Source organism: Haliotis cracherodii, unplaced genomic scaffold, assembly GCF_022045235.1.
Source record: "Haliotis cracherodii isolate W230 unplaced genomic scaffold, xgHalCrac1.p SCAF_13, whole genome shotgun sequence".
Classification (NCBI taxonomy): Eukaryota; Metazoa; Mollusca; class Gastropoda; order Lepetellida; family Haliotidae; genus Haliotis; species Haliotis cracherodii.
Genome location: NW_027266268.1, coordinates 9,153,435 through 9,178,393, shown reverse-complemented (window position 1 = coordinate 9,178,393; position 24,959 = coordinate 9,153,435). Strand labels below are relative to the sequence as shown.

Genomic DNA, 24,959 nt, shown 5'->3' with positions numbered 1-24,959 from the left:
ATCCATTTCACTTATGCAGCTGAAACTTGGTAAACATTTCCACTAATTCAATATGTCCACCATACTCTTTTCAAGTTTGTGAGTGATCTTTTTGCAAGTTTTATGTTGACATCATTTGATGTACACTTCCACACAACGAACAACTTGTTAATCATCTAGAAGTATAAGTCTACATTGTTGTCTGTCCATTGTTGCAGTAACAAATCAAGCCTGTGTGCTCCAACAGAAGCTGTTAGCCTAACGGAGGTAACAGCTCCAGGGGACTATTACCACCACGCCAACTCAGGTATGTATGCCTTCCAGTTCAGGCAACACTTGGTGTCTCCCGTAACACGTTTTGCCGGGGTATTTGAATGGACACTGTCAGTCAGTGTGTCCCTGCGCAAGATGTCGTTTCTGGAGCAGATCTTGAATATTTCTTTACCAAACTTGGTACATAGATAGGTCTAGTGGTAAACTGGTACCTTTTGATGGTTTTGAAGTTTTGTAAAAAAAAATATTTCGAGTTTCCATGGCAACAACTTTGAATTAGGCTGGAAATTGTGGTAGAAATTGTGATAATTTGGGATATTTAAAGCAAAATATTTTTTGAGTTTGCATGGCAACAACTTTGACTTAGGTTTTGGGCATAGTGCTTTTTTCCGGAGCAGTTTTTGGAAACTGCATAATATTTGTTTACCAAACTTGGTACAGGGATAGGTCCAGTGGTGAACTGGATAGGACCAGTGGTGAACTGGATAGGTCCTGTGGTGAACTGGTGGTTTTGATAGTTTGGGATTTTAAGAAAAAATGTTTTTTGAGTTTCCTTGGCCCGGCATTTTACGTCTGAAACTGTGATTAATTGAAGATGTTACCTGATAAAGAAATTACCTATGTGTGTATTCCGGATTGTAAATATCAAATGATACGAACACTCACATAAGAAATTTTTAATATGACGGTTACAATATAAATATGTACTTGGGTATTAATCTGTATATATCTGTCCTGCCAGTTGCATTCCGTATCCTGCACGCCTGTCCTATGTACATGGTGACCTACACGTGTATGGAGGAAGGCGAGGATGGAACGTGTGCCGACGCCTGGGTCAACATCTTGGCCAGGTCAAAGGTCATTCCAGCCAACCACATTGTCGGCCTGAAGAAATATGTCACTCACGCCTGCCTCGACTCCAACACCCTCAGAAACAATGAGAAATGTGTGTGGTTTGTCCGTCTGTCCGTCTGTCCATCTGACCGTTAGCACAGAACTGTACTTTACTTGTGGGGATTCCTGGTTAATAGATTGAGGTGGTTTGTACATCTGTCCATAAGCGAGAAAAGAAGGCATTCCAATTTATTGTACATTTCTCAGAATTTGATCTTTAAGTGATATTTGGAAGTTGTGGTATCAGTTTGTGGTATCAGTTAGTGGTATCAGATAGTGATATCAGTTAGTGGTATCAGTTAGTGGTATCAGTTAGTGATGTCGCGATTCACCATTGTTGGCAAACTTGGCATGATACAATACCCAAAACACTTAACTAGGCATCGATTTACATTTATCAAAAAGCTGAACAAGCTATTTTTTAATTCCTCATAACTTTCATGGTCGTCTTTCAGAGTGAGTGAGTAAGTTGGTTTTAATGCCGCTTTTCACAGTATTCTAGTTATGTTGCGGCTTGTCAGCTTAATGTGGGAGGAAAGCCCAAAGTGATGCAGGTCTCGGACGTTTACCACTTCGGTGAAACCAACGAGCAAGGGTATGGTGCTGACAAACCTAGAAACATAATTGGGGCGAACCGGGATTCAAACCCACAATCATAGGTTTCTGGCGTGCCCAAGGGACGCAACTCTGCACAGCGAATTGCGGCTTCTTAGATGACCGGGCCAACCTGCCCCTGTGGTCTTTCAGATTTGAAACCATAGTACAGTATGTGAACTTGTATGTTTCTTGTTATTTTCGGATACAGAATGGTTGACTTGACTCAGTGTCATGTTGATGGGTACCAGTCTGTTTACAGTTTACAGTTGACCTTTTACAACTGTAAACTGACTGGTACCCTGAAGCTGTATATTCCAGACAATCTTACTCAGTGTGACTGCAGTGTAGAGAGTCAACAAATTATCAGGTTCTGCTGGACACAAAGTTTTCATTGTTTTCAAAAATGAATCACTGAGTTGAAGATTGCAGTATTTCACTGATGTCACTGTGAATAATTTGTCAAGATGCCAAGTTGAGATCACATTCAGACTAAATAACATGGCATAATCATTCAGTCATACCACAGGAGTCCGTATCTAAAAATAGATGCCCTCATGCATATTCATGACCATCTCCACACGCGAGCCCGACACATGAGGGCGTCTATTTTTAGATACGGACTCCTGTGGTCATACACTGTGAAAAAGTCATGCATTGTAACAGTCATATAATGTAACACAGTCATATAATATAACAAAGTCATACTTTGTAACAAGTCATACATTGTAACCAACCGATACTAGCCTAAACTCACTTAGTCTCTGTGTGCCAGTCATGGGATAGTAGGGACCTTTTGACCTTGAATCCCCGTAGCCACATTTGAGAGTGCAGTCAGTGACTTACAGCTGTAATGTCTACCAAACTACAATTGTTTTTAGGTTTTAAGTAGGATGCTTTTCTTCTGTTATACTGCAATTGACCTGACACCCCTCGTGTTGCAGTGGAATGTCGTGTGCCATCCGTCATCGTGCAGGCAGCCATGGATGACCTGATCTCAGACGGTAAGATTTAGGGCTGGGACGGGTAACTCGGGTACTCGGGTCTGGTGGGTACTGAGTAGGATCCGGGGTACCCACAGGACTATGCGGACCCGTGGTTAGTCATGTGATATATTGTTTCATGACAGAATTTCACTATATAACTACATTCTTACACGACAATTTTAAGTCTCTAATGTTTGCATTTCTTCATGACTATGAACACGTTCCTTCTGACTTGTATATGTTTGAACAAAGCTGAAACTTCAGTCAACTTCAGTGTATGCATGACCAGATCGTTTTATACGTGTATCTAAATACATTCTGCCAGGGCACCTGTCAAACTAGTCCCAATTGGACATTTTGTACCTATCTCTTGACACTAACAGAGGGTACCCGGGTAGGTTTGGGTAATAGGGGTGTGGGTACCCGGGTAGTAAATTTGGACTCGTCCCAGCCGTAGTGGGTACCCAGGTAGTAAATTTGGACTCGTCCCAGCCGTAGTGGGTACCCGGGTAGTAAATTTGGACTCGTCCCAGCCGTAGTGGGTACCCAGGTAGTAAATTTGGACTCGTCCCAGCCGTAGTGGGTACCCGGGTAGTAAATTTGGACTCGTCCCAGCCGTAGTGGGTACCCAGGTAGTAAATTTGGACTCGTCCCAGCCGTAGTGGGTACCCGGGTAGTAAATTTGGACTCGTCCCAGCCGTAGTGGGTACCCAGGTAGTAAATTTGCACTCATCCCCGCCCTAGTGGGTACCCAGGTAGTAAATTTGGACTCGTCCCAGCCGTAGTGGGTACCCAGGTAGTAAATTTGGACTCGTCCCAGCCGTAGTGGGTACCCAGGTAGTAAATTTGGACTCGTCCCAGCCCTAGTGGGTACCCGGGTAGTAAATTTGGACTCGTCCCAGCCGTAGTGGGTACCCAGGTAGTAAATTTGCACTCGTCCCAGCCGTAGTGGGTACCCAGGTAGTAAATTTGGACTCGTCCCAGCCCTAGTGGGTACCCGGGTAGTAAATTTGGACTCGTCCCAGCCCTAGTGGGTACCCAGGCAGTAAATTTGGACTCGTCCCAGCCCTAGTGGGTACCCAGGTAGTAAATTTGCACTCGTCCCAGCCCTAGTGGGTACCCGGGTAGTAAATTTGCACTCGTCCCAGCCCTAGTGGGTACCCAGGTAGTAAATTTGGACTCGTCCCAGCCCTAGTGGGTACCCGGGTAGTAAATTTGCACTCGTCCCAGCCCTAGTGGGTACCCAGGCAGTAAATTTGCACTCGTCCCAGCCCTAGTGGGTACCCAGGTAGTAAATTTGCACTCGTCCCAGCCCTAGTGGGTACCCGGGTAGTAAATTTGCACTCGTCCCAGCCCTAGTGGGTACCCAGGTAGTAAATTTGCACTCGTCCCAGCCCTAGTGGGTACCCGGGTAGTAAATTTGCACTCGTCCCAGCCCTAGTGGGTACCCAGGTAGTAAATTTGCACTCGTCCCAGCCCTAGTGGGTACCCGGGTAGTAAATTTGCACTCGTCCCAGCCCTAGTGGGTACCCAGGTAGTAAATTTGCACTCGTCCCAGCCCTAGTGGGTACCCAGGTAGTAAATTTGGACTCGTCCCAGCCCTAGTGGGTACCCGGGTGGTAAATTTGCACTCGTCCCAGCCCTAGTGGGTACCCAGGTAGTAAATTTGCACTCGTCCCAGCCCTAGTGGGTACCCAGGTAGTAAATTTGCACTCGTCCCAGCCCTAGTGGGTACCCGGGTAGTAAATTTGGACTCGTCCCAGCCCTAGTGGGTACCCAGGCAGTAAATTTGGACTCGTCCCAGCCCTAGTGGGTACCCGGGTAGTAAATTTGCACTCGTCCCTGCCCTAGTAAGATTGTTCCTCAGCTTCCACTTGTGGGCAACAAATTTTTATTTTCCTTCAGAATCTGGCATCGTCTTGTAACAAGAGAAACATCAAATATCCCTTCAAAAATTCACACAAAAGCCTATCTATAATCATTGAGAGTTTCAGTCAGTGTTTTTCTCGTGTGATTGATGGAAATGTTTCTGCTCTGTTTATGTGTGTTTGCACAATTTCTAATTGATATGAATTATAACTCCAGTGATATGCATTCACCACTTCCCGTTGTTTTCAGATCACTCTGTGATTGGCTGTCACTCCGACTTCGTACCAGTTCAAGCTGATCTTGACATACACAAGGTATCACTTGACTGAGATATAGCCTTGTATACACCAGTAAATCTCATTGTAGAGAGCTATTGTATCAGAATAAAAGATTATAATGAGATTGAATATTCCCCTGATTAACAGATAATCATACGGAAGCTTCAGGATATATTGAGAATAAGACACTGTCTGAACCCATCTCCTCTGTCTGATCCCCATCTCCTCAATCTGATCCACATCTCCTCTGTCTGAAACCCATCTCCTCTGTCTGATCCCCATCTCCTTTCTGTTCCACTGTCCTGTCTGATCCACTGTCCTGTCTGATCTCCATCGCCTCTGTCTGATCCCCAACTCCTTAATCTGATCCCCATCTCCTCTGTCTGATCCCCATCTCCTTTCTGATCTGCTCTCCTCTGTCTGATCCCCATCTCCTTTCTGATCTGCTCTCCTCTGTCTCATCCCGATCTCTTTCATCTGATCCCGATCTCTTCTGTGTCTGATCCCCATCTCCTCCATCTGGTCCCCATCTCTTCCGTCTGATCTCCTCTCCCCCATCTGATCCCCATCTCCTCCGTCTGATCTCCTCACCCCCATTTGATCCCCATCTCCTCCATCTGATTCCCATTCTCTTCCTTCTGATCTCCTCTCCTAAATCTTATCCCCATGTCCTCTGTCTGATCCCCCTCTCCTCAATCTGATCCCCATCTCCTCCATCTGATCCCCATGTCCTCTGTCTGATCCCCATCTCCTCAATCTGATCCCCATCTCTTCTGTCTGATCGCCATCACTTCTGTTAGGGACCCAATGTCCTCTGTCTGATCCCCATCTCGTCTTTCTGATCCCCATCTCCTCAATCTGATCCCCATCTCTTCTGTCTGATCACCATCACTTCTGTTAGGGACCTAATGTCCTCCTTCTGATCCCCATCTCCTCAATCTGATCCCCATCCTTTCTGTCTGATCCCCCATCTCCTCAAACTGATCCCCATGTCCTCAATCTGATCCCCTATCTCCTCTGTCTGATCCCCCATCTCCTCAAACTGATCCCCATGTCTTCAATCTGATTCCCATCTCCTCTGTCTGATCTCATTTCCTCTGTCTGATCTCATCTCCTCTGTCTGATCCACTCTCCTCTGTCTGATCCCCCTCTCCTCTTTCTGATTCCAAACTCTTCTGTCTGATCTCCTCTCCTCCATCTGATCCCCATCTCTGTCTGATCTCTTCTCCATCTGATCACCATCTACTCTGTCTGACTGCCCATTTCCTCTGTCTGATCCCCATCTCCTCTGTCTGATCCCCATCTCCTCAATCTGATCCCCATCTCCTCAATCTGATCCCCATCTCTCTGTCTGACCCCCATCTCCTCTGTCTGATCCCCATCTCCTCTATCTGATCTCCTCTCCTCCATCTGATCCCCATCTCCTCAATCTGATCCCCATCTCCTCTGTCTGATCCCCACCTCTGTCAGGGACCTGATCTCCTCCATGTGACCCCATCTCCTCTGACTGACCCTGATGTGCCTGTTTGTGCTACAGTTTGCTGATACAATGTGGTTTACCCTGTGGCGGTCGTCATCCATGTGGGGCAACACGTCGCTGGTTCCGAGTTCCCGAAAACAAATTGTGTTGGCCCCAGTTGAAGATGAGAGTGATGACGTTTTCCTCCTAACCCGGAGCTACAAGTAAGATAGTGACAGCTACAGCTGTGTGTTTTGAGATCAGAATGATGATGCTGGCAGCTGGTGATGTTTGTTTCTGTGATGTTTTGTTCCTGATTTTGTTCAATATGATGTTCGTTTCTTTGATGTTTGTTCCAGGTCATGTGTGTTCAAGGTCATGTTTGTTTCTGGTTTTTGTACCAGGTGATGTTTGTTTCAGGTGATGTTTGTTTCTGTGATGTTCCAGGTGATGTTTGTTTCTGTTTTTTTTGTTCAAGGTGGTGTTTCTTTCTGGTTTTTGTTCAATGTCATGTTTGTTCCTGTGATATCTGTTCCAGGTGAGGTTGTTTCTGTTTTTTTGTTCAAGGTGGTGTTTCTTTCTGGTTTTTGTTCAATGTCATGTTTGTTCCTGTGATGTCTGTTCCTGGTGATGTGTGTTCCAGGTGATGTTTGTTCCAGGTGATGTTGTTTCTGGTGACATTTATTCCTGTGATGTTTGTTTCTGTGATGTGTGTTCCAAGTGATATTTGTTCATGTGATGTTTGTTTCTGTGATGTGTGTTTCTGTTGGTGTTTGTTCCTAGGGATGTTTGTTGCTTGTTGATGTTCGTTCCTGGTGATTGTAATTCATGCGAGGTGATCTTTGATCCTGTTGGTGTTTGTTCCATGTGATGGTTTTGGCTGGTAATGTTGGTCCTTAATTAGTGATGTTTGTTTGTGGTGTTTGTTCCTGATGGTGTTGTTCTGGTGCAGGTCTTCCTGGGAGTCATGTGAGCCGGTGGAGGTTCTGAAGCTGACTGAGTCTGAGCAGCCTGGAGACTACACCATCAGCTTTGGGGACAGCAGCAGCCTCCATGGTGAGTTACATCAGCAGCCTCCTTGGTGAGTTACATCAGCAGCCTCCTTGGTGAGATACATCAGCAGCCTCCTTGGTGAGTTACATCGGCAGCCTCCATGGTGAGTTACATCAGCAGCCTCCTTGGTGAGTTACATCAGCAGCCTCCTTGGTGAGATACATCAGCAGCCTCCATGGTGAGTTACATCAGCAGCCTCCTTGGTGAGTTACATCAGCAGCCTCCTTGGTGAGATACATCAGCAGCCTCCTTGGTGAGTTACATCAGCAGCCTCCATGGTGAGTTACATCAGCCTCCATGGTGAGTTACATCAGTCTCCCTGGTGAGTTACATCAGCAGTTCCTTTGGTGAGTTACATCAGCCTCCTTGGTGAGTTACATCAGCAGTCCCTTTGGTGAGTTACACCAGCCTCCTTGGTGAGTTACATCTGCATCCTTGGTGAAAACCTAAGTCGCTAAGTCCTCTGCAAGCGATTTGTAATGTCTCTGACCTTTTGAATAAATCAAGGGCAGCTAATCTTATTTTTTACTCAAGATGGGAGTGGTTTCCCTTTGTATGATCCTGTAGAGGAGAAGCTACCTTGCCAAGTGTATTAATGTTGTAGAATCGCTGAGCTCGCTGAATTTCTTTTGGGTTCAGATATTTTGTCTTTAGTTTATCATTAAACTCACTACAAATAAATACATGTTAAAGAGCAAAATCATTTGTTTAAATCTAAAATCGAGTGGGACGGGGACAAGCGGTTTTAATATCTGAATTTAAAAGAAAATAATACAAGTATTCATCAAACAAGCAAAAACATTTGAGGATACATTTGAAATTTGTGTAAAATATCCCATGAATAGCAAAAGTAAAATTCACACTTTTTAAAAATAATGATCAATATAATTAATACCTAGTGAATACATATTAAACAACTGCTTTCTCGAAACATTATTCATTATTCTTATTTCCGGTCCAAGCATTCTTGAAATCCGTCTTTTAAGGTTGTCACAATATCCTTTGTTATAGCAGCAAAATGAAAACAGGATATGTTTAGGATTTTTCGAAAAGCTCCCCCCAATAGATGACGATCTTACCTTTTTGTGTTATGTTATTAGCCCGTATTAATATTATTTATTTTTATTTTCATAATATTTATGTCACTAAATTATGTATTTATTTCAATACTTTTAATAAAACATTAGTAGGTATTTCCCTAGCGGCAATATCAAAGAATTCCTAAATCACAACAGTATCAATGCCGTCAAAAATATATGCCATCATTCTAGTAATTGTTTCCTTAAAAAATTGGGACCTTTCTTAAAACTATGCAAGGTGCAATGGAGGGAGGTCATGTTGAATGTCGGAACCGGTTCCACTTATTGTATGCGCAGCAAGCTATGCGTGTTTGCAGACAACTGTAGACAGGAATCGAGTTTAAGATATTTGTACCTCCACCGTTGAAGAATTTGATCTTAGCTAAGATTGCGATCTTAAGTCCAAGCCATCTTACAATCATGCTAAGATCAGTTTGTGCAAGTGGGATAGGACAATTGTATGGTGATTGTAAAGTTGATTGTAGCCGCCTAAGATCAGTTGTACCGGTAACTAAGATTTTTCTGTGCAAGTGGACCCAGGTTTATGTTACAGCTGCAAGTGTATGTTGATTTTATTTAATAATTTGTGACACACAATGTACAGTACTAACATTTCACTTGTGTCTATTTCTTCAGCTTCACAGGGATGTATTCCATTGTTTTGGTATATACCGTATTTGACGTAATAAGATCCCACTCTGATAAGCGCTCACGGCGATATTTGCTATATATTGAATAATCTCAATTAGCACCCCTTCGTTCAATGTACACAAGACTTATTTACTCGTGTATAATAAGCACTCGTGTGTTATATGCACCCTTAATTATGGGCAATTTAATCCTGGAAAAATATATATGTTGCATATAAACATTTCAGGTTGTCAGCATAAACCACGAAATTTACAAACTTTCAACCCTGTTTTTTTCACCAAAATAATATTCCAATTAGAACCCCCTATTTCTAATTTTGAGAGCGCCCTGGGCGCTTATTACGTCGAATACTGTAAGTATATTTCAATGAAGACATGTCTTTTTCACTCAGCATCAGCTCTGTATGAGAATGAAGAATCTATTGAAATTATTCGCAACCTTTTATCTACTCACAGTCTTCTTCATCACCATGTTCATGTTATGTACCGTCATGTTGGCCTGTTCCAGGCATGTACAGGATTGTGTACGCGGATGATGAGTATGCTGTGACCTACTCGTGTTTCGACACCACGATGGGCGACAGCTGCCCCAGTGACTCCAGACTGGTGGAGATCATGTCCGTTCACGCTGTTGTGGACGAGCAGCGTCTCAACACACTCATGGACTACGTCAACAATGTGTGTGCTGATGTCAGCACCATGGCCCAGACGGAACCAGGTAAATGTGTACACAGTAACAATGAGTCTCTGTTGTTTGTCTGTTTCTTGTTAACACCGCACTCAGCAATATTCCAGCTGTAAGCAGTGGTTGAGTAAGGGAGTGAGTGAGTGAGTGGTTGGATGGAGTGTTGTTTAACACCGCACGCAGCAATATTCCAGCTGTAAGCAGTGGTTGAGTAAGGGAGTGAGTGAGTGAGTGGTTGGATGGAGTGTTGTTTAACACCGCACGCAGCAATATTCCAGCTGTAAGCAGTGGTTGAGTAAGGGAGTGAGTGAGTGAGTGGTTGGATGGAGTGTTGTTTAACACCGCACGCAGCAATATTCCAGCTGTAAGCAGTGGTTGAATAAGGGAGTGAGTGAGTGGTTGGATGGAGTGTTGTTTAACGCCGCACTCAGCAGTATTCTAACTCTTTGACGGCGGTCTGTAAATAATCAAATCTGGACCAGACAATCCAGTGATTAAAATCATGAGCATCGATCCACGCAATTGGGATGGATGATGTGCTTCAACCAAGTCAGCGAGCCTGACCACCTGATCCTGTTAGTCGCCTTTTACGACAAGCATAGTCGCCTTTCATCACAAGCATGGGTTACTGAAGACCTATTCTACCCGGATCTTCACAGGCCTAGTGAGTGAGTGAGTGAGTGAGTGAGTGAGTGAGCAGGAGGGCAGGTGGATGGTGGGGCTTAGCAGAATTTTGAACAGTATTTGTAGTTCTAATGCTGCTTAGGTGCTGCAAGGTTTCAACAGTTAAAGGATCCTAATACAGGTTAATCTGAGATTTACTGTCTGATCCTGTCACGGCTAAGGGAAGCAACTCTAACCTGTAAATTGAGTCACATTAGATCTTTGGTCATCTGTTTTCTGTAAAGGTTTAATGAATCACTTCCAGCCAAACTATAAACAGACTTACTACTTGAGGAGATGAGGGTCAGATGTAGGAGATGGGGATCAGACAGAAGAGATGGGGATCAGAAGTAAGATTGATATAAGGAATTGGTTAGACATTGTTTCTGATTTGTTATCATTTATTCCCCACAGCTGCCTGCAGTATTCCCCAGTCCATCATAGACGCAGTGCGGGGCCACCAAGTCACAACAGGTGAGATCTTCAGTGTCTGTAACTCATCAACATTGCATCTCCTCCACTACCGTCACAACCTCCTCTGTATCCTCAAGGCCTCTCCGCTACCCCGAACACCTCACTCTTGAGAGCTGCCATCCATCTTCTCCTCTTCCTCCCTGACCTAATGAACACCTTGGAGTAACCATACCCCCCTCCACCCCCTCACCCTCTTCCCCTCTCCCTCCCTGACCTGATGAACACCTTGAAGTAACTGTACCCTCCTCAACCCCTCACCCTCTTCTCCTCTCCCTTCCTGACCTGATGAACACCTTGAAGTAACTGTACCCTCCTCCACCCCTCACTATCTTCTCCTCTCCCTTCCTGACCTGATGAACACCTTGAAGTAACTGTACCCTCCTCCACCCCTCACCCTCTTCTCCTCTTCCTTCCTGACCTGATGAACACCTTGAAGTAACTGTACCCTCCTCCACCTCTCACATCATCTTCTCCACTTCTTCCAACAATTTCTTCCGTCAATTTCCACTGCTCCATATATTTTGTCTGTTCTTTATCTGATAATTTCTTGATAATAAAAGGTATTATCTCCTATCTATTAACTTCTATTTATTAATCATCATATCGGATTTCTGTTGTATAAGCTTGAGTGAGTGAGGATTTTTGCACCACTTTTAGCATTATTCCAGCAACATTCCGGTATGGGACGCCAGAAATAAACGTCAACCCTATTACCCATGTGTGTTAAAGAACCTTGGCTGAGCTTGCCACGCCACCACCCCACAGAAATATGTGTTCCATTGTACAAGATTGAACATCCTCAATTATTAACAGAGATGCAGTTGTAGGACATGTATAATATATCATCTTCCACAGACTATGCTCTGCCCATCGCTGGCTGTAATGATAACCTCATTACTGTTGACCCCAACTTTGACCTGACCACGGTAATATATGGCTGCAGACTGTGATAGACAATTCAGGATAGATAATGCCTTATATATTATGCATTGTGCATAATGCCTGACAGATAAATCCTGTTAGATAATGCATCATAGATAATGCATGACAGATAATGCCTGATAGATAATATATGGTAGATAATGCATAATATGTAATGCCTGATGGATGATGCCTGACAGATAAATCCTGGTAGATAATGCATCATAGATAATCCCTGATAGATAATATATGGTAGATTTTGCATAACATATAATGCCTGATGGATAATGCCTGACAGAAAAACCTGGTAGATAATGCATCATAGATAATGCATGACAGATAAATCCTGGTAGATAACGCATCATAGATAATGCATGACAGATAATGCCTGATAGATAATCTATGGTAGATAATGCATAATATGTAATGCCTGATGGATGATGTTTGATAGTTAATGCCTGATGGATAGTGCTTGGTAAATTATATATGATAGATAATACCTGATCATTAATGTATGATAGGTAATACCTGATAGGTAATATATGGTAGATAATGCCTGACATATAATGCCTGATGGATAATGTGTGATAGGTTATGCCTGATAGATTATGCCTGATAGATAATATATGTCAGATAATGCCTGATAGGTAATATATGATAGATAATTCCTGATAGATAATATATGATAGATAATGCCTGACATATGATGCCTGATGGATAATGCCAGATGGATTATTTATGATAGATAAATTCTGATAGATAATGTTTGACAGATATTGCCTGATAGATAATGCATGGTTGATAATTCACGACAGATAGTGATGCTTCATTTGGGAAATTAGTTGGCCTAGGCCTAATTGTGGGTTGTGGATTTCATTATTGGGAAACCCAATAACATTTCACAATCTACCTGATGGAGATGTTTGTCATTACTAATAAAATAATCTGATTGGACGTCTTCTCAAAACCCATTCAAGTCAGCTGGTCGGCCTCAAATGATATCATGACATAATGATGTTGACTACCTGATGGAAGCCTGATGGCACACACAAGAGAGATGTAAATGTCACACACAAATATGTCACGGTAAAAAGCGTGTAACTATAACTCAAAATGATAAATTCTTGAAATGTCTTACTGGTGGGGTTTCCAGGATTTTACAAGCTGAACATTTGTATAAACCCCCTGATTTGGTGAGAAACAAGGGTTGTGTCATGCTTGTTGTCCGTCATTCTTCTAGTTTACTGGGGTGTGGAACTTGGTGTACTCTACAAACTATATGAAGTGGCAGACAGAGGAGTCGTCCTTGACACTCCACATCGCCGAGAGTGACAGCGGAATTCTCTTCTCACGGAAATTGTACAGGTACGCCCAGGATGAAATGACTAGGGAAGATCTCCCCATGTTACTGGTCCGTGGGTTGTGAAGTGTTCATGTCTTCATGTGCCTCTTATGCATGTGTGGCTTGTATGTGTAGTTCATGTCCAATGTCAAGGTTGTATGTGTGGGTCATGTCCAATGTCAAGGTTGTATGTGTGGCTCATGTCCTATGTCAATGTTGTGTGTGTGGCTCAAGTCCTATGTCAAGGTTGTATGTGTGGCTCCTGCCAATGTCAAGGTTGTATGTGTGGCTCCTGCCAATGTCAAGGTTGTATGTGTGGCTCATGTCCAATGTCAAGGTTGTATGTGTGGCTCATGTCCTATGTCAAGGTTGTGTGTGTGGCTCAAGTCCTATGTCAAGGTTGTATGTGTGGCTCCTGCCAATGTCAAGGTTGTATGTGTGGCTCCTGCCAATGTCAAGGTTGTATGTGTGGCTCCTGCCAATGTCAAGGTTGTATGTGTGGCTCCTGCCAATGTCAAGGTTGTATGTGTGGCTCATGTCCTATGTCAAAGGTTGTATGTGTGGCTCATGTCCTATGTCAAGGTTGTATGTGTGGCTCATGTCCAATGTCAAGGTTGTATGTGTGGCTCATGTCCTATGTCAAGGTTGTATGCGTGGCTCATGTCCTATGTCAAGGTTGTATGTGTGGCTCATGTCCTATGTCAAGGTTGTATGTGTGGCTCATTTCCTATGACAAGGTTGTATGTGTGGCTCCTGCCAATGTCAAGGTTGTATGTGTGGCTTATGTCCAATGAAAAGGTTGTATGTGTGGCTCCTGCCAATGTCAAGGTTGTATGTGTGGCTCATGTCCTATGTCAAAGGTTGTATGTGTGGCTCATGTCCTATGTCAAGGTTGTATGTGTGGCTCATGTCCAATGTCAAGGTTGTATGTGTGGCTCATGTCCTATGTCAAGGTTGTATGCGTGGCTCATGTCCTATGTCAAGGTTGTATGTGTGGCTCATGTCCTATGTCAAGGTTGTATGTGTGGCTCATTTCCTATGACAAGGTTGTATGTGTGGCTCCTGCCAATGTCAAGGTTGTATGTGTGGGTCATGTCCAATGTCAAGGTTGTATGTGTGGCTCATGTCCAATGTCAAGGTTGTATGTGTGGCTCATGTCCAATGTCAAGGTTGTATGTGTGGCTCGTGTCCTATGACAAGGTTGTATGTGTGGCTCATGTCCTATGTCAAGGTTGTATGTGTGGCTCATGTCCAATGTCAAGGTTGTATGTGTGGCTCATGTCCAATGTGAAGGTTGTATGTGTGGCTCATGTCCTATGTCAATGTTGTATGTGTGGCTCCTGCCAATGCCAAGGTTGTATGTGTGGCTTATGTCCAATGACAAGGTTGTATGTGTGGCTCCTGCCAATGTCAAGGTTGTATGTGTGGCTCATGTCCTATGTCAATGTTGTATGTGTGGCTCCTGCCAATGTCAAGGTTGTATGTGTGGCTTATGTCCAATGAAAAGGTTGTATGTGTGGCTCCTGCCAATGTCAAGGTTGTATGTGTGGCTCATGTCCAATGTCAAGGTTGTATGTGTGGCTCCCGTCCTGTGTCACGCATTTCTTTATCTCCCTTCCAGCCCAGTCAGTGAGCAGTGTTTGCCAACTGAGACAGGGTCACTGGTGGAGAGAAGTGGTGCTGGAGACTACTCAGCCTTGTTTGCAGATGAACCAGGTAGGTTACATTGTTTCTTATTGGATCAATAAGTAGTTAAATTGTTTCCTATTGGATCATTAAGTAGTTTAATTGTTTCCTATTTGATCAGGTAGGTTATTACATTGTTTCCTGTTGTACCGGGTAGGTTATTGCATTGTTACCTATTTGATCATTAAGTTGTTACATTGTTTCTATGTCAGATCATTAAGTTGTTACATTTTTTCCTGTTAGATCAGTTAAATTGTTAAATTGTTTCCCATTGGATCATTAAGTTGTTAAATTTGTTAAATTGTTTCCTATTGGATCAGGTAGGTTGTTACATTGTTTCCTATTGGATCAGATAGGTTGTTACATTGTTTCCTATTGGATCAGTTAGTTTGTTAAATTGTTTCCTATTGGATCAGGTAGGTTGTTACATTGTTTCCTATTGAATCAGCTAGGTTGTTACATTGTTTCCTATTGGATCAGGTAGGTTGTTACATTGTTTCCTATTGGATCAGTTAGGTTGTTACATTGTTTCCTATTGGATCAGGTAGGTTGTTACATTGTTTCCTATTGGATCAGTTAGTTTGTTAAATTGTTTCCTATTGGATCAGGTAGGCTGTTACATTGTTTCCTGTTGAATCAGCTAGGTTGTTACATTGTTTCCTATTGGATCAGTTAGGTTGTTAAATTGTTTCCTATTGGATCAGGTAGGTTATTACATTGTTTCCTATTGAATCAGTTAGGTTATTACATTGTTTCCTATTGGATCAGTTAGGTTGTTACATTGTTTCCTATTGGATCAGGTAGGTTGTTACATTGTTTCCTATTGGATCAGTTAGGTTGTTACATTGTTTCCTATTGGATCAGGTAGGTTATTACATTGTTTCCTATTGAATCAGTTAGGTTATTACATTGTTTCCTATTGGATCTGTTAGGTTGTTACATTGTTTCCTGTTGGATTAGTCTGGGTTGTAAAAGTGTTTCCTGTTGTACTGTATGGGTTATGAAATGTTTCCTTTCACAGTGGTCGCTCTGTTTCAGTGATGATGAAGGTCCTACATCTGGAAGACATGGTGGCAGTGATGTACATCTGTCTGTTCTTGTTTCAGTGATGATGAAGGTTCTACATCTGGAGGACATGGTGGCCGTGATTGATATATCTCGCTGTTCTTGTTTCAGTGATGAAGGTCCTACATCTGGAGGACATGGTGGCCGTGATGGACATATCTCGCTGTTCTTGTTTCAGTGATGAAGGTCCTACATCTGGAGGACATGGTGGCCGTGATGTACATCTGTCTGTTCTTGTTTCAGTGATGAACGTCCTACATCTGGAGGACATGGTGGCAGTGATGTACATCTGTCTGTTCTTGTTTCAGTGATGATGAAGGTCCTACATCTGGGGGACATGGTGGCCGTGATGTACATCTGTCTGTTCTTGTTTCAGTGATGATGAAGGTCCTACCTCTGGAGGACATGGAGGCAGTGATGTACATCTGTCTGTTCTTGTTTCAGTGATGATGAAGGTCCTACATCTGGGGGACACGGTGGCCGTGATGGACATCTGTCTGTTCTTGGTTCAGTGATGATGAAGGTCCTACCTCTGGAGGACATGGTGGCAGTGATGTACATCTGTCTGTTCTTGTTTCAGTGATGATGAAGGTCCTACATCTGGGGGACACGGTGGCCGTGATGTATATCTGTCTGTTCTTGTTTCAGTGATGATGAAGGTCCTACCTCTGGAGGACATGGTGGCAGTGATGTACATCTGTCTGTTCTTGTTTCAGTGATGATGAAGGTCCTACATCTGGGGGACACGGTGGCCGTGATGGACATCTGTCTGTTCTTGTTTCAGTGATGATGAAGGTCCTACCTCTGGAGGACATGGTGGCAGTGATGTACATCTGTCTGTTCTTGTTTCAGTGATGAAGGTCCTACATCTGGAGGACATGGTGGCCGTGATGTACATCTGTCTGTTCTTGTTTCAGTGATGAAGGTCCTACATCTGGAGGACATGGAGGCAGTGATGTACATCTGTCTGTTCTTGTTTCAGTGATGATGAAGGTCCTACCTCTGGAGGACATGGTGGCAGTGATGTATATCTGTCTGTTCTTGTTTCAGTGATGATGAAGGTCCTACATCTGGAGGACACAGTGGCCGTGACGTACATCTGTCTGTTCATGCAGGAGGACGGCACATGTCGAAGAGACAGCCTGTCCATCAACTTCCTGTCCCGCTCTGAGGACATGACAGAGGAGGACATGGAGCTACTGCAGGGGTATGTGGAGGGGACATGTGCAGAGAGGGAGGACATCATCAAGATTAGAACAGGTCAGACATTTCACCTCAACATGGTTCATCCTTCCTTTCAGACAGAGGCTCTGTACAGCTATCACAGCCCTATTACCATCATGGTGGTGGTGGGGTAGCCTTTTGGTTTAAGTGGTGTTGGTTCATCATGTCAAAGGCCTTGGTTCGTTTTCCCACATGGGTACAATATGTGACCCCATTTCTGGTGTTCTACACCATGATGTTGCTTGAATATGACTAAAAGTGGTTTAAAATGATACTCACTCACTGAATTCCAGCTTGTGGCAAGATAAGGGGCACAGGTTGCCCATTCGTCTGAGGCGCCATGATTCGCCGTGCAGAGTTGAGTCCCTTGGGCACGCCAGAAACCTATGATTTTGGGTTTGAATCACGTTTCGCCCACATTATGTTTCTAGGATTGTCAGCACTATACCCGTGCCTGTGAGTTTCACCAAAGAAGTAAATATCTGAGACCTTTATCATTTCGGGTTTTCCTCCCACATTAAGCTGACACCCTGCGATATAACTGGAATACTGTGAAAAGCGTCGTTAAACCCAACTCACTCACTCACTGTGGCAAGATAAAGGAGTCAAGACAGTGTATCGGTATTCTGGATGTGGTTAAAAAATTGACAGGACTTGTGTCAACAATGATCAGATCCACACGGAATGAGTTAAATCCGGAACAAATGTTGCTTGTGTACATGTAATGTGGAAAATTTACCAAGTTAAAATTGTTCCATGGAGTCTATTCCCCTGGAGATAATGGAAACAAGGGAACAATTTCACTGCTTCAACTGATGCTCTTTGACACTTTCTCCTACTACTCTGTGCTCATTTTCAAACTAAGCTTTAATTGTCTGATATCTCTTGCTGGAACATTTCGTCAAGAAAAGATGAAGGGTTCTTTGTCTCATGTCTTTCTGTCTTCTTGCTTTTATTACTGTCTTGTATCTCAAGAATCCATCTGTGATGATATAATGCAATATATTTAGCTCCGGATTCACAGATAAGAGTAAGTGAGTGAGTTGTATTTAAAGCAACCTTTAACAGTATTCCAGTTATATAGCGACGTGTCAGCTTGATGTGGGAGGAAATTCCGAAGTCATGCAGGTCTCAGACTTTTACCACTTCGGTGAAACCCACGAGCACGGGTATGGTGCTGACAAACCTAGAAACATAATCGGGGTGAACCGTGATTCGAACCCACAATCATAGGTTACTGATGTGCCCAAGGGACGCAACTCTGCACCGCGAATCGTGGCGCCTCAGACGACTGGGCCAACCAGGCCCCCCACAGATAAGATAATTGATGTTTTTGGTGCATTGAAAATGTTTGCAAGAGCCGTAGCAGTTTTCCTACCAAATCGTCACACACATAACTTGTGTGAAGATAGGGTTTTAAGATGACATGTATCAGTCAGCTCCTACCTTGTGCTTACATTGCAGGTCTCTGTAAAATCCCCATCAAGATCCAGGATGCTGCTGACCAAGGGGAGTTAACTGCAGGTATTTGTTTTTATGTTTCACAGCATACAGTTCGAAGGACTTTATTCCATATCAATGGTTTCTTATTATCAATCTGTGCTATAATTCTCTTACCAACATCCCTGTCCTCTCGAACATTTCCCTAATAGCATTCAATCAGCCCTCTTAGATCATTTGGATCAGCCCTATATTCCCTACCAGCCCTCTTTGAACTACCTATGAAATATCTATCAACATCTTATCAGCCCTGTCAGATATCTGTCAGGCCCCTATCAGCCCTCTATGAACTCCAGATATCTGCCAGGCCCCTATCAGCCTTCTATGAACTCCCTATGAAATATCTATCAACATCTTATCAGCCCTGTCAGATATCTGTCAGGCCCCTATCAGCCCTCTATGAACTCCCTATGAAATATCTATCAACATCTTATCAGCCCTGTCAGATATCTGTCAGGCCCCTATCAGCCCTCTATGAACTCCCTATGAAATATCTATCAACATCTTATCAGCCCTGTCAGATATCTGCCAGGCCCCTATCAGCCCTCTATGAACTCCCTATGAAATATCTATCAACATCTTATCAGCCCTGTCAGATATCTGCCAAGCCCCTATCAGCCCTCTATGAACTCCCTATGAAATATCTATCAACATCTTATCAGCCCTGTCAGATATCTGTCTGGCCCCTATCAGCCTTCTATGAACTCCCTATGAAATATCTATCAACATCTTATCAGCCCTGTCAGGTATCTGTCAGGCCCCTATCAGCCCTCTATGAACTCCCTATGAAATATCTATCAACATCTTATCAACATCTTATCAGCCCTGTCAGATATCTGTCTGGCCCCTATCAGCCCTCTATGAACTCCCTATGAAATATCTATCAACATCTTATCAGCCCTGTCAGATATCTGTCAGGCCCCTATCAGCCCTCTATGAACTCCCTATGAAATATCTATCAACATCTTATCAGCCCTGTCAGATATCTGTCAGGCCCCTATCAGCCCTCTATGAACTCCCTATGAAATATCTATCAACATCTTATCAGCCCTGTCAGATATGTGTCAGGCCCCTATCAGCCCTCTATGAACTCCCTATGAAATATCCATCAACATCTTATCAGCCCTGTCAGATATCTGTCTGGCCCCTATCAGCCCTCTATGAATTCCCTATGAAATATCTATCAACATCTTATCAACATCTTATCAACATCTTATCAGCCCTGTCAGATATCTGTCTGGCCCCTATCAGCCCTCTATGAACTCCCTATGAAATATCTATCAACATCTTATCAGCCCTGTCAGATATCTGTCAGGCCCCTATCAGCCCTCTATGAACTCCCTATGAAATATCTATCAACATCTTATCAGCCCTGTCAGATATGTCAGGCCCCTATCAGCCCTCTGTGAACTCCCTATGGAATAACTATCAACATCTTATCAACATCTTATCAGCCCTGTCAGATATCTGCCAGGCCCCTATCAGCCCTCTATAAACTCCCTATGAAATATCTATCAACATCTTATCAGCCCTGTCAGATATCTGCCAGGCCCCTATCAGCCCTCTGTGAACTCCCTACAAGACCTTTACCTTCCCATCAGTTCCTTACTAGCCCCTATAACCCCCCTCATCTCCGTATTATCCCCTAATACGCCCTGTATGACTCATTGCTCAGCCTTCTGTGTTCCTCTGTGTCCCCAGACTTCAGCGTGGTCGAGTGCAGCATGGACTTCATACAGACGCAGGATGTCTCATTGCAGCAGGTTAGCTTGCCTGGTGGGGTGATGAGGGTGGGGGTTGTAGTGATGGTTGGGGTGGGGTTGAGGGTGGGGGTTGTAGTGATGGTTGGGGGTTGGGTTGAGGGTTGGGGGTTGGGTTGAGGGTTGGGTTGAGGGTTGGGGGTTGGGGGTTGGGTTGAGGGTGGGTGTTGTAGTGATGGTTGGGATGGGGTTGAGTGGGGGTTGTAATGATGGTTGGGATGGGGTTGAGGGTGGGGGTTGTAGTGATGGTTGGGATGGGGTTGAGTGGAAGAAGGGTCGAGGGTGGGGTTTGGGTTGAGGGTAGGGGTAGGGTTGAGGGTAGGGGTTCTGTTGAGTGGGAGTTGTGTTGAGGATGGGGTTTGGGTTGAGGGTATGGGTTGTGTTGGGTTGAGGGTGGGGTAGGGTTGAGGGTAGGGGTTGGGTTGAGTGGGAGTTGGGTTGATGGTGGGGGTTGGGTAGGGTAGGGGTTGGGCTGAGGATGGGGTTATGGTTGAGGTTAGGGGGTGGGTTGAGGGTAGGGGGTGGGTTGAGTGGGAGTTGGGTTGAGGGTGGGGGTTGGGTTGAGTGGGAGTAATGTTGAAGGTGAGGGTTAGGTTGAGTGGGAGTAGGGTTGAGGGTGGGGTTGAGTTGAGGGTGGGTGGGGGTTGTGAGGGTGGAGGTTGGGTTAAGGATGAAAGTGGGCTTGCTTTGGGACCAGTCCCGTTAAATCAGATCATTGTTCTCACTACCGCTAGACACAGATCTGAAGACATTCGATTAACGGGTCATGTCAGAACGACCTTTTTTTAACTTTGACTGACCAATGAAATAACTGACAAGAAGTCGAGAGAACCGTTTTCTCAAGCTTTACGGCACTAGTTTCAAACTGGCAACTTCAATTTCCAACTACGCTTTGAAAAATGTCAATTCAGTTTTTGAAAACTGATCACAAAAGAAAATTCTGGAAGGTCTAATAGATGTTGGTACTTCACAAGGGCTAAGGCTAAGTCTCTTCTGTTTCAAATGTTTATCCCATTGGAGCGAGAGATGGCCAATGATTTTGACGAAATCAGTTGCACAGCCAGTAACTGTCCTTCTGAATACTGCATGTCAACCGTTTCAAGTTTGCATGATTAGAAAACACGTTCTGATTGTCACTTTGCCGATCTGCTAAGCGACGCTCTGATTGTTGAAAAATCATACTGCCATGACCCATAATGGTATGTCTTCAGGTCTTTGTTTAGTGGTAGAGTGTTCTAAGATCAGATTTGAATGAGATTTGATTTGGGACTAGATGGTGATAGGCAGATTTGAAGAAAGAGCAGTAAATTACATCTGGTATAATACTATGCCAGTAGCCCCCATTTAGCCAGACCCATAAAATATTCATGCCTGCACAAGAGGAAAAATGGATGTCCTGGGTGTCTCTGTAGGCTCTCACAGAGCTAGTACATGTGGAACATGCGATAAGTATGCATAACATTGTCTATGACAGCAGCTCTAATGATGTCTTCTTCAGTTGCGTGGTCTCTGGTACACCATCGCAAAGAACGAGTACTTTCTGGGAGAGAAGCGGAGTGAGAGGGAACTTGGATATATCACCCCGTATGGTGATGGCAGCCAGGGAACCTACCTCTTCAGCATCTACAAGTAAGTTCCCACACCACTGTCCACAACATCTTTCAACATCTACAAGTAAGTTCCCACACCACTGTCCACAACCTCTTCAACATCTACAAGTAAGTTCCTACACCACTTCCAAGTAAGTTCCTACACCACTGTCCACAACATCTTCAGCATCTACAAGGAAGTTCCCACACCACTGTCCACAACATCTTCAACATCTACAAGTAAGTTCCTACACCACTGTCCACAACATCTTCAACATCTACAAGTAAGTTCCTACACCACTGTCCACAACATCCTCAGCATCTACAAGTAAGTTCCCACACCACTGTCCACAACATCTTCAACATCTACAAGTAAGTTCCCACACCACTGTCCACAACATCTTCAGCATCTACAAGTAAGTTCCTACACCACTGTCCACAACATCTTCAACATCTACAAGTAAGTTCCTACACCACTGTCCACAACATCTTCAACATCTACAAGTAAGTTCCCACACCACTGTCCACATTCTCTTCAACATCTACAAGTAAGTTCCCCGACCACTGTCCACAACATCTTCAACATCTACAAGTAAGTTCCTACACCACTGTCCACAACATCTTCAACATCTACAAGTAAGTTCCCACACTTCTGTCCACAACATCTTCAACATCTACAAGTAAGTTCCTACACCACTGTCCACAACATCTTCAACATCTACAAGTAAGTTCCTACACCACTGTCCACAACATCTTCAACATCTACAAGTAAGTTCCCACACCACTGTCCACATTCTCTTCAACATCTACAAGTAAGTTCCCCGACCACTGTCCACAACATCTTCAACATCTACAAGTAAGTTCCTACACCACTGTCCACAACATCTTCAACATCTACAAGTAAGTTCCCACACTTCTGTCCACAACATCTTCAACATCTACAAGTAAGTTCCTACACCACTGTCCACAACATCTTCAACATCTACAAGTAAGTTCCCACACCACTGTCCACATTCTCTTCAACATCTACAAGTAAGTTCCCCGACCAATGTCCACAACATCTTAAACATCTACAAGTAAGTTCCTACACCACTGTCCACAACATCTTAAACATCTACAAGTAAGTTCCTACACCACTGTCCACAACCTCTTCAACATCTACAAGTAAGTTCCCACACTTCTGTCCACAACCTCTTCGACATCTACAAGTAAGTTCCCATACTTCTGTCCACAACCTCTTCAACATCTACAAGTAAGTTCCTACACCACTGTCCACAACCTCTTCAACATCTACAAGTAAGTTCCTACACCACTGTCCACAACCTCTTCAACATCTACAAGTAAGTTCCCACACTTCTGTCCACAACCTCTTCAACATCTACAAGTAAGTTCCCATACTTCTGTCCACAACCTCTTCAACATCTACAAGTAAGTTCCTACACCACTGTCCACAACATCTTCAACATCTACAAGTAAGTTCCTACACCACTGTCCACAACATCTTCAACATCTACAAGTAAGTTCCTACACCACTGTCCACAACATCTTCAACATCTACAAGTAAGTTCCTACACCACTGTCCACAACATCTTCAACATCTACAAGTAAGTTCCTACACCACTGTCCACAACATCTTCAACATCTACAAGTACGTTCCACTGTCCACAACCTCTTCAACATCTACAAGTAAGTTCCTACACCACTGTCCACAACATCTTCAACATCTACAAGTAAGTTCCTACACCACTGTCCACAACATCTTCAACATCTACAAGTAAGTTCCTACACCACTGTCCACAACATCTTCAGCATCTACAAGTAAGTTCCCACACCACTGTCCACAACATCTTCAACATCTACAAGTAAGTTCCTACACCACTGTCCACAACATCTTCAACATCTACAAGTAAGTTCCTACACCACTGTCCACAACCTCTTCAACATCTACAAGTAAGTTCCCACACTTCTGTCCACACCATCTTCAACATCTACAAGTAAGTTCCTACACCACTGTCCACAACATCTTCTACATCTACAAGTAAGTTCCTACACCACTGTCCACAACATCTTCAGCATCTACAAGTAAGTTCCCACACCACTGTCCACAACATCTTCAACATCTACAAGTAAGTTCCTACACCACTGTCCACACCATCTTCAACATCTACAAGTAAGTTCCTACACCACTGTCCACAACATCTTCAGCATCTACAAGTAAGTTCCTACACCACTGTCCACAACATCTTCAACATCTACAAGTAAGTTCCCATACTTCTGTCCACAACATCTTCAACATCTACAAGTAAGTTCCTACACCACTGTCCACAACATCTTCAACATCTACAAGTAAGTTCCCACACTTCTGTCCACAACATCTTCAACATCTACAAGTAAGTTCCTACACTACTGTCCACAACATCTTCAACATCTACAAGTAAGTTCCCATACTTCTGTCCACAACCTCTTCAACATCTACAAGTAAGTTCCTACACCACTGTCCACAACATCTTCAACATCTACAAGTAAGTTCCCACACCACTGTCCACAACATCTTCAACATCTACAAGTAAGTTCCTACACCACTGTCCACAACATCTTCAACATCTACAAGTAAGTTCCCACACTTCTGTCCACAACATCTTCAACATCTACAAGTAAGTTCCTACACCACTGTCCACAACATCTTCAACATCTACAAGTAAGTTCCCACACTTCTGTCCACAACATCTTCAACATCTACAAGTAAGTTCCTACACTACTGTCCACAACATCTTCAACATCTACAAGTAAGTTCCCATACTTCTGTCCACAACCTCTTCAACATCTACAAGTAAGTTCCTACACCACTGTCCACAACATCTTCAACATCTACAAGTAAGTTCCCACACCACTGTCCACAACATCTTCAACAATAACAAGTAAGTTCCTACACCACT

General features: G+C 43.7%; 1 protein-coding gene across 1 annotated transcript in view; it reads left to right on the top strand.

Annotated features, from left to right (window-relative positions):
• LOC139459584 (uncharacterized) overlaps nucleotides 1-24,959 on the top strand; it is a 185,452-nt gene that overhangs the window by 121,950 nt on the left and 38,543 nt on the right. Inside the window, exons 39-53 of the mRNA XM_071241138.1 lie at nucleotides 198-286; nucleotides 995-1,198; nucleotides 2,685-2,744; nucleotides 4,845-4,909; nucleotides 6,411-6,556; nucleotides 7,285-7,388; nucleotides 9,623-9,832; nucleotides 10,877-10,936; nucleotides 11,792-11,862; nucleotides 13,098-13,222; nucleotides 14,821-14,915; nucleotides 17,001-17,210; nucleotides 18,639-18,698; nucleotides 20,376-20,437; nucleotides 21,933-22,063. Of these exons, the coding sequence (XP_071097239.1) occupies nucleotides 198-286; nucleotides 995-1,198; nucleotides 2,685-2,744; nucleotides 4,845-4,909; nucleotides 6,411-6,556; nucleotides 7,285-7,388; nucleotides 9,623-9,832; nucleotides 10,877-10,936; nucleotides 11,792-11,862; nucleotides 13,098-13,222; nucleotides 14,821-14,915; nucleotides 17,001-17,210; nucleotides 18,639-18,698; nucleotides 20,376-20,437; nucleotides 21,933-22,063 (1,692 nt within the window). The remainder of the gene's footprint in view (nucleotides 1-197; nucleotides 287-994; nucleotides 1,199-2,684; nucleotides 2,745-4,844; nucleotides 4,910-6,410; nucleotides 6,557-7,284; nucleotides 7,389-9,622; nucleotides 9,833-10,876; nucleotides 10,937-11,791; nucleotides 11,863-13,097; nucleotides 13,223-14,820; nucleotides 14,916-17,000; nucleotides 17,211-18,638; nucleotides 18,699-20,375; nucleotides 20,438-21,932; nucleotides 22,064-24,959) is intronic.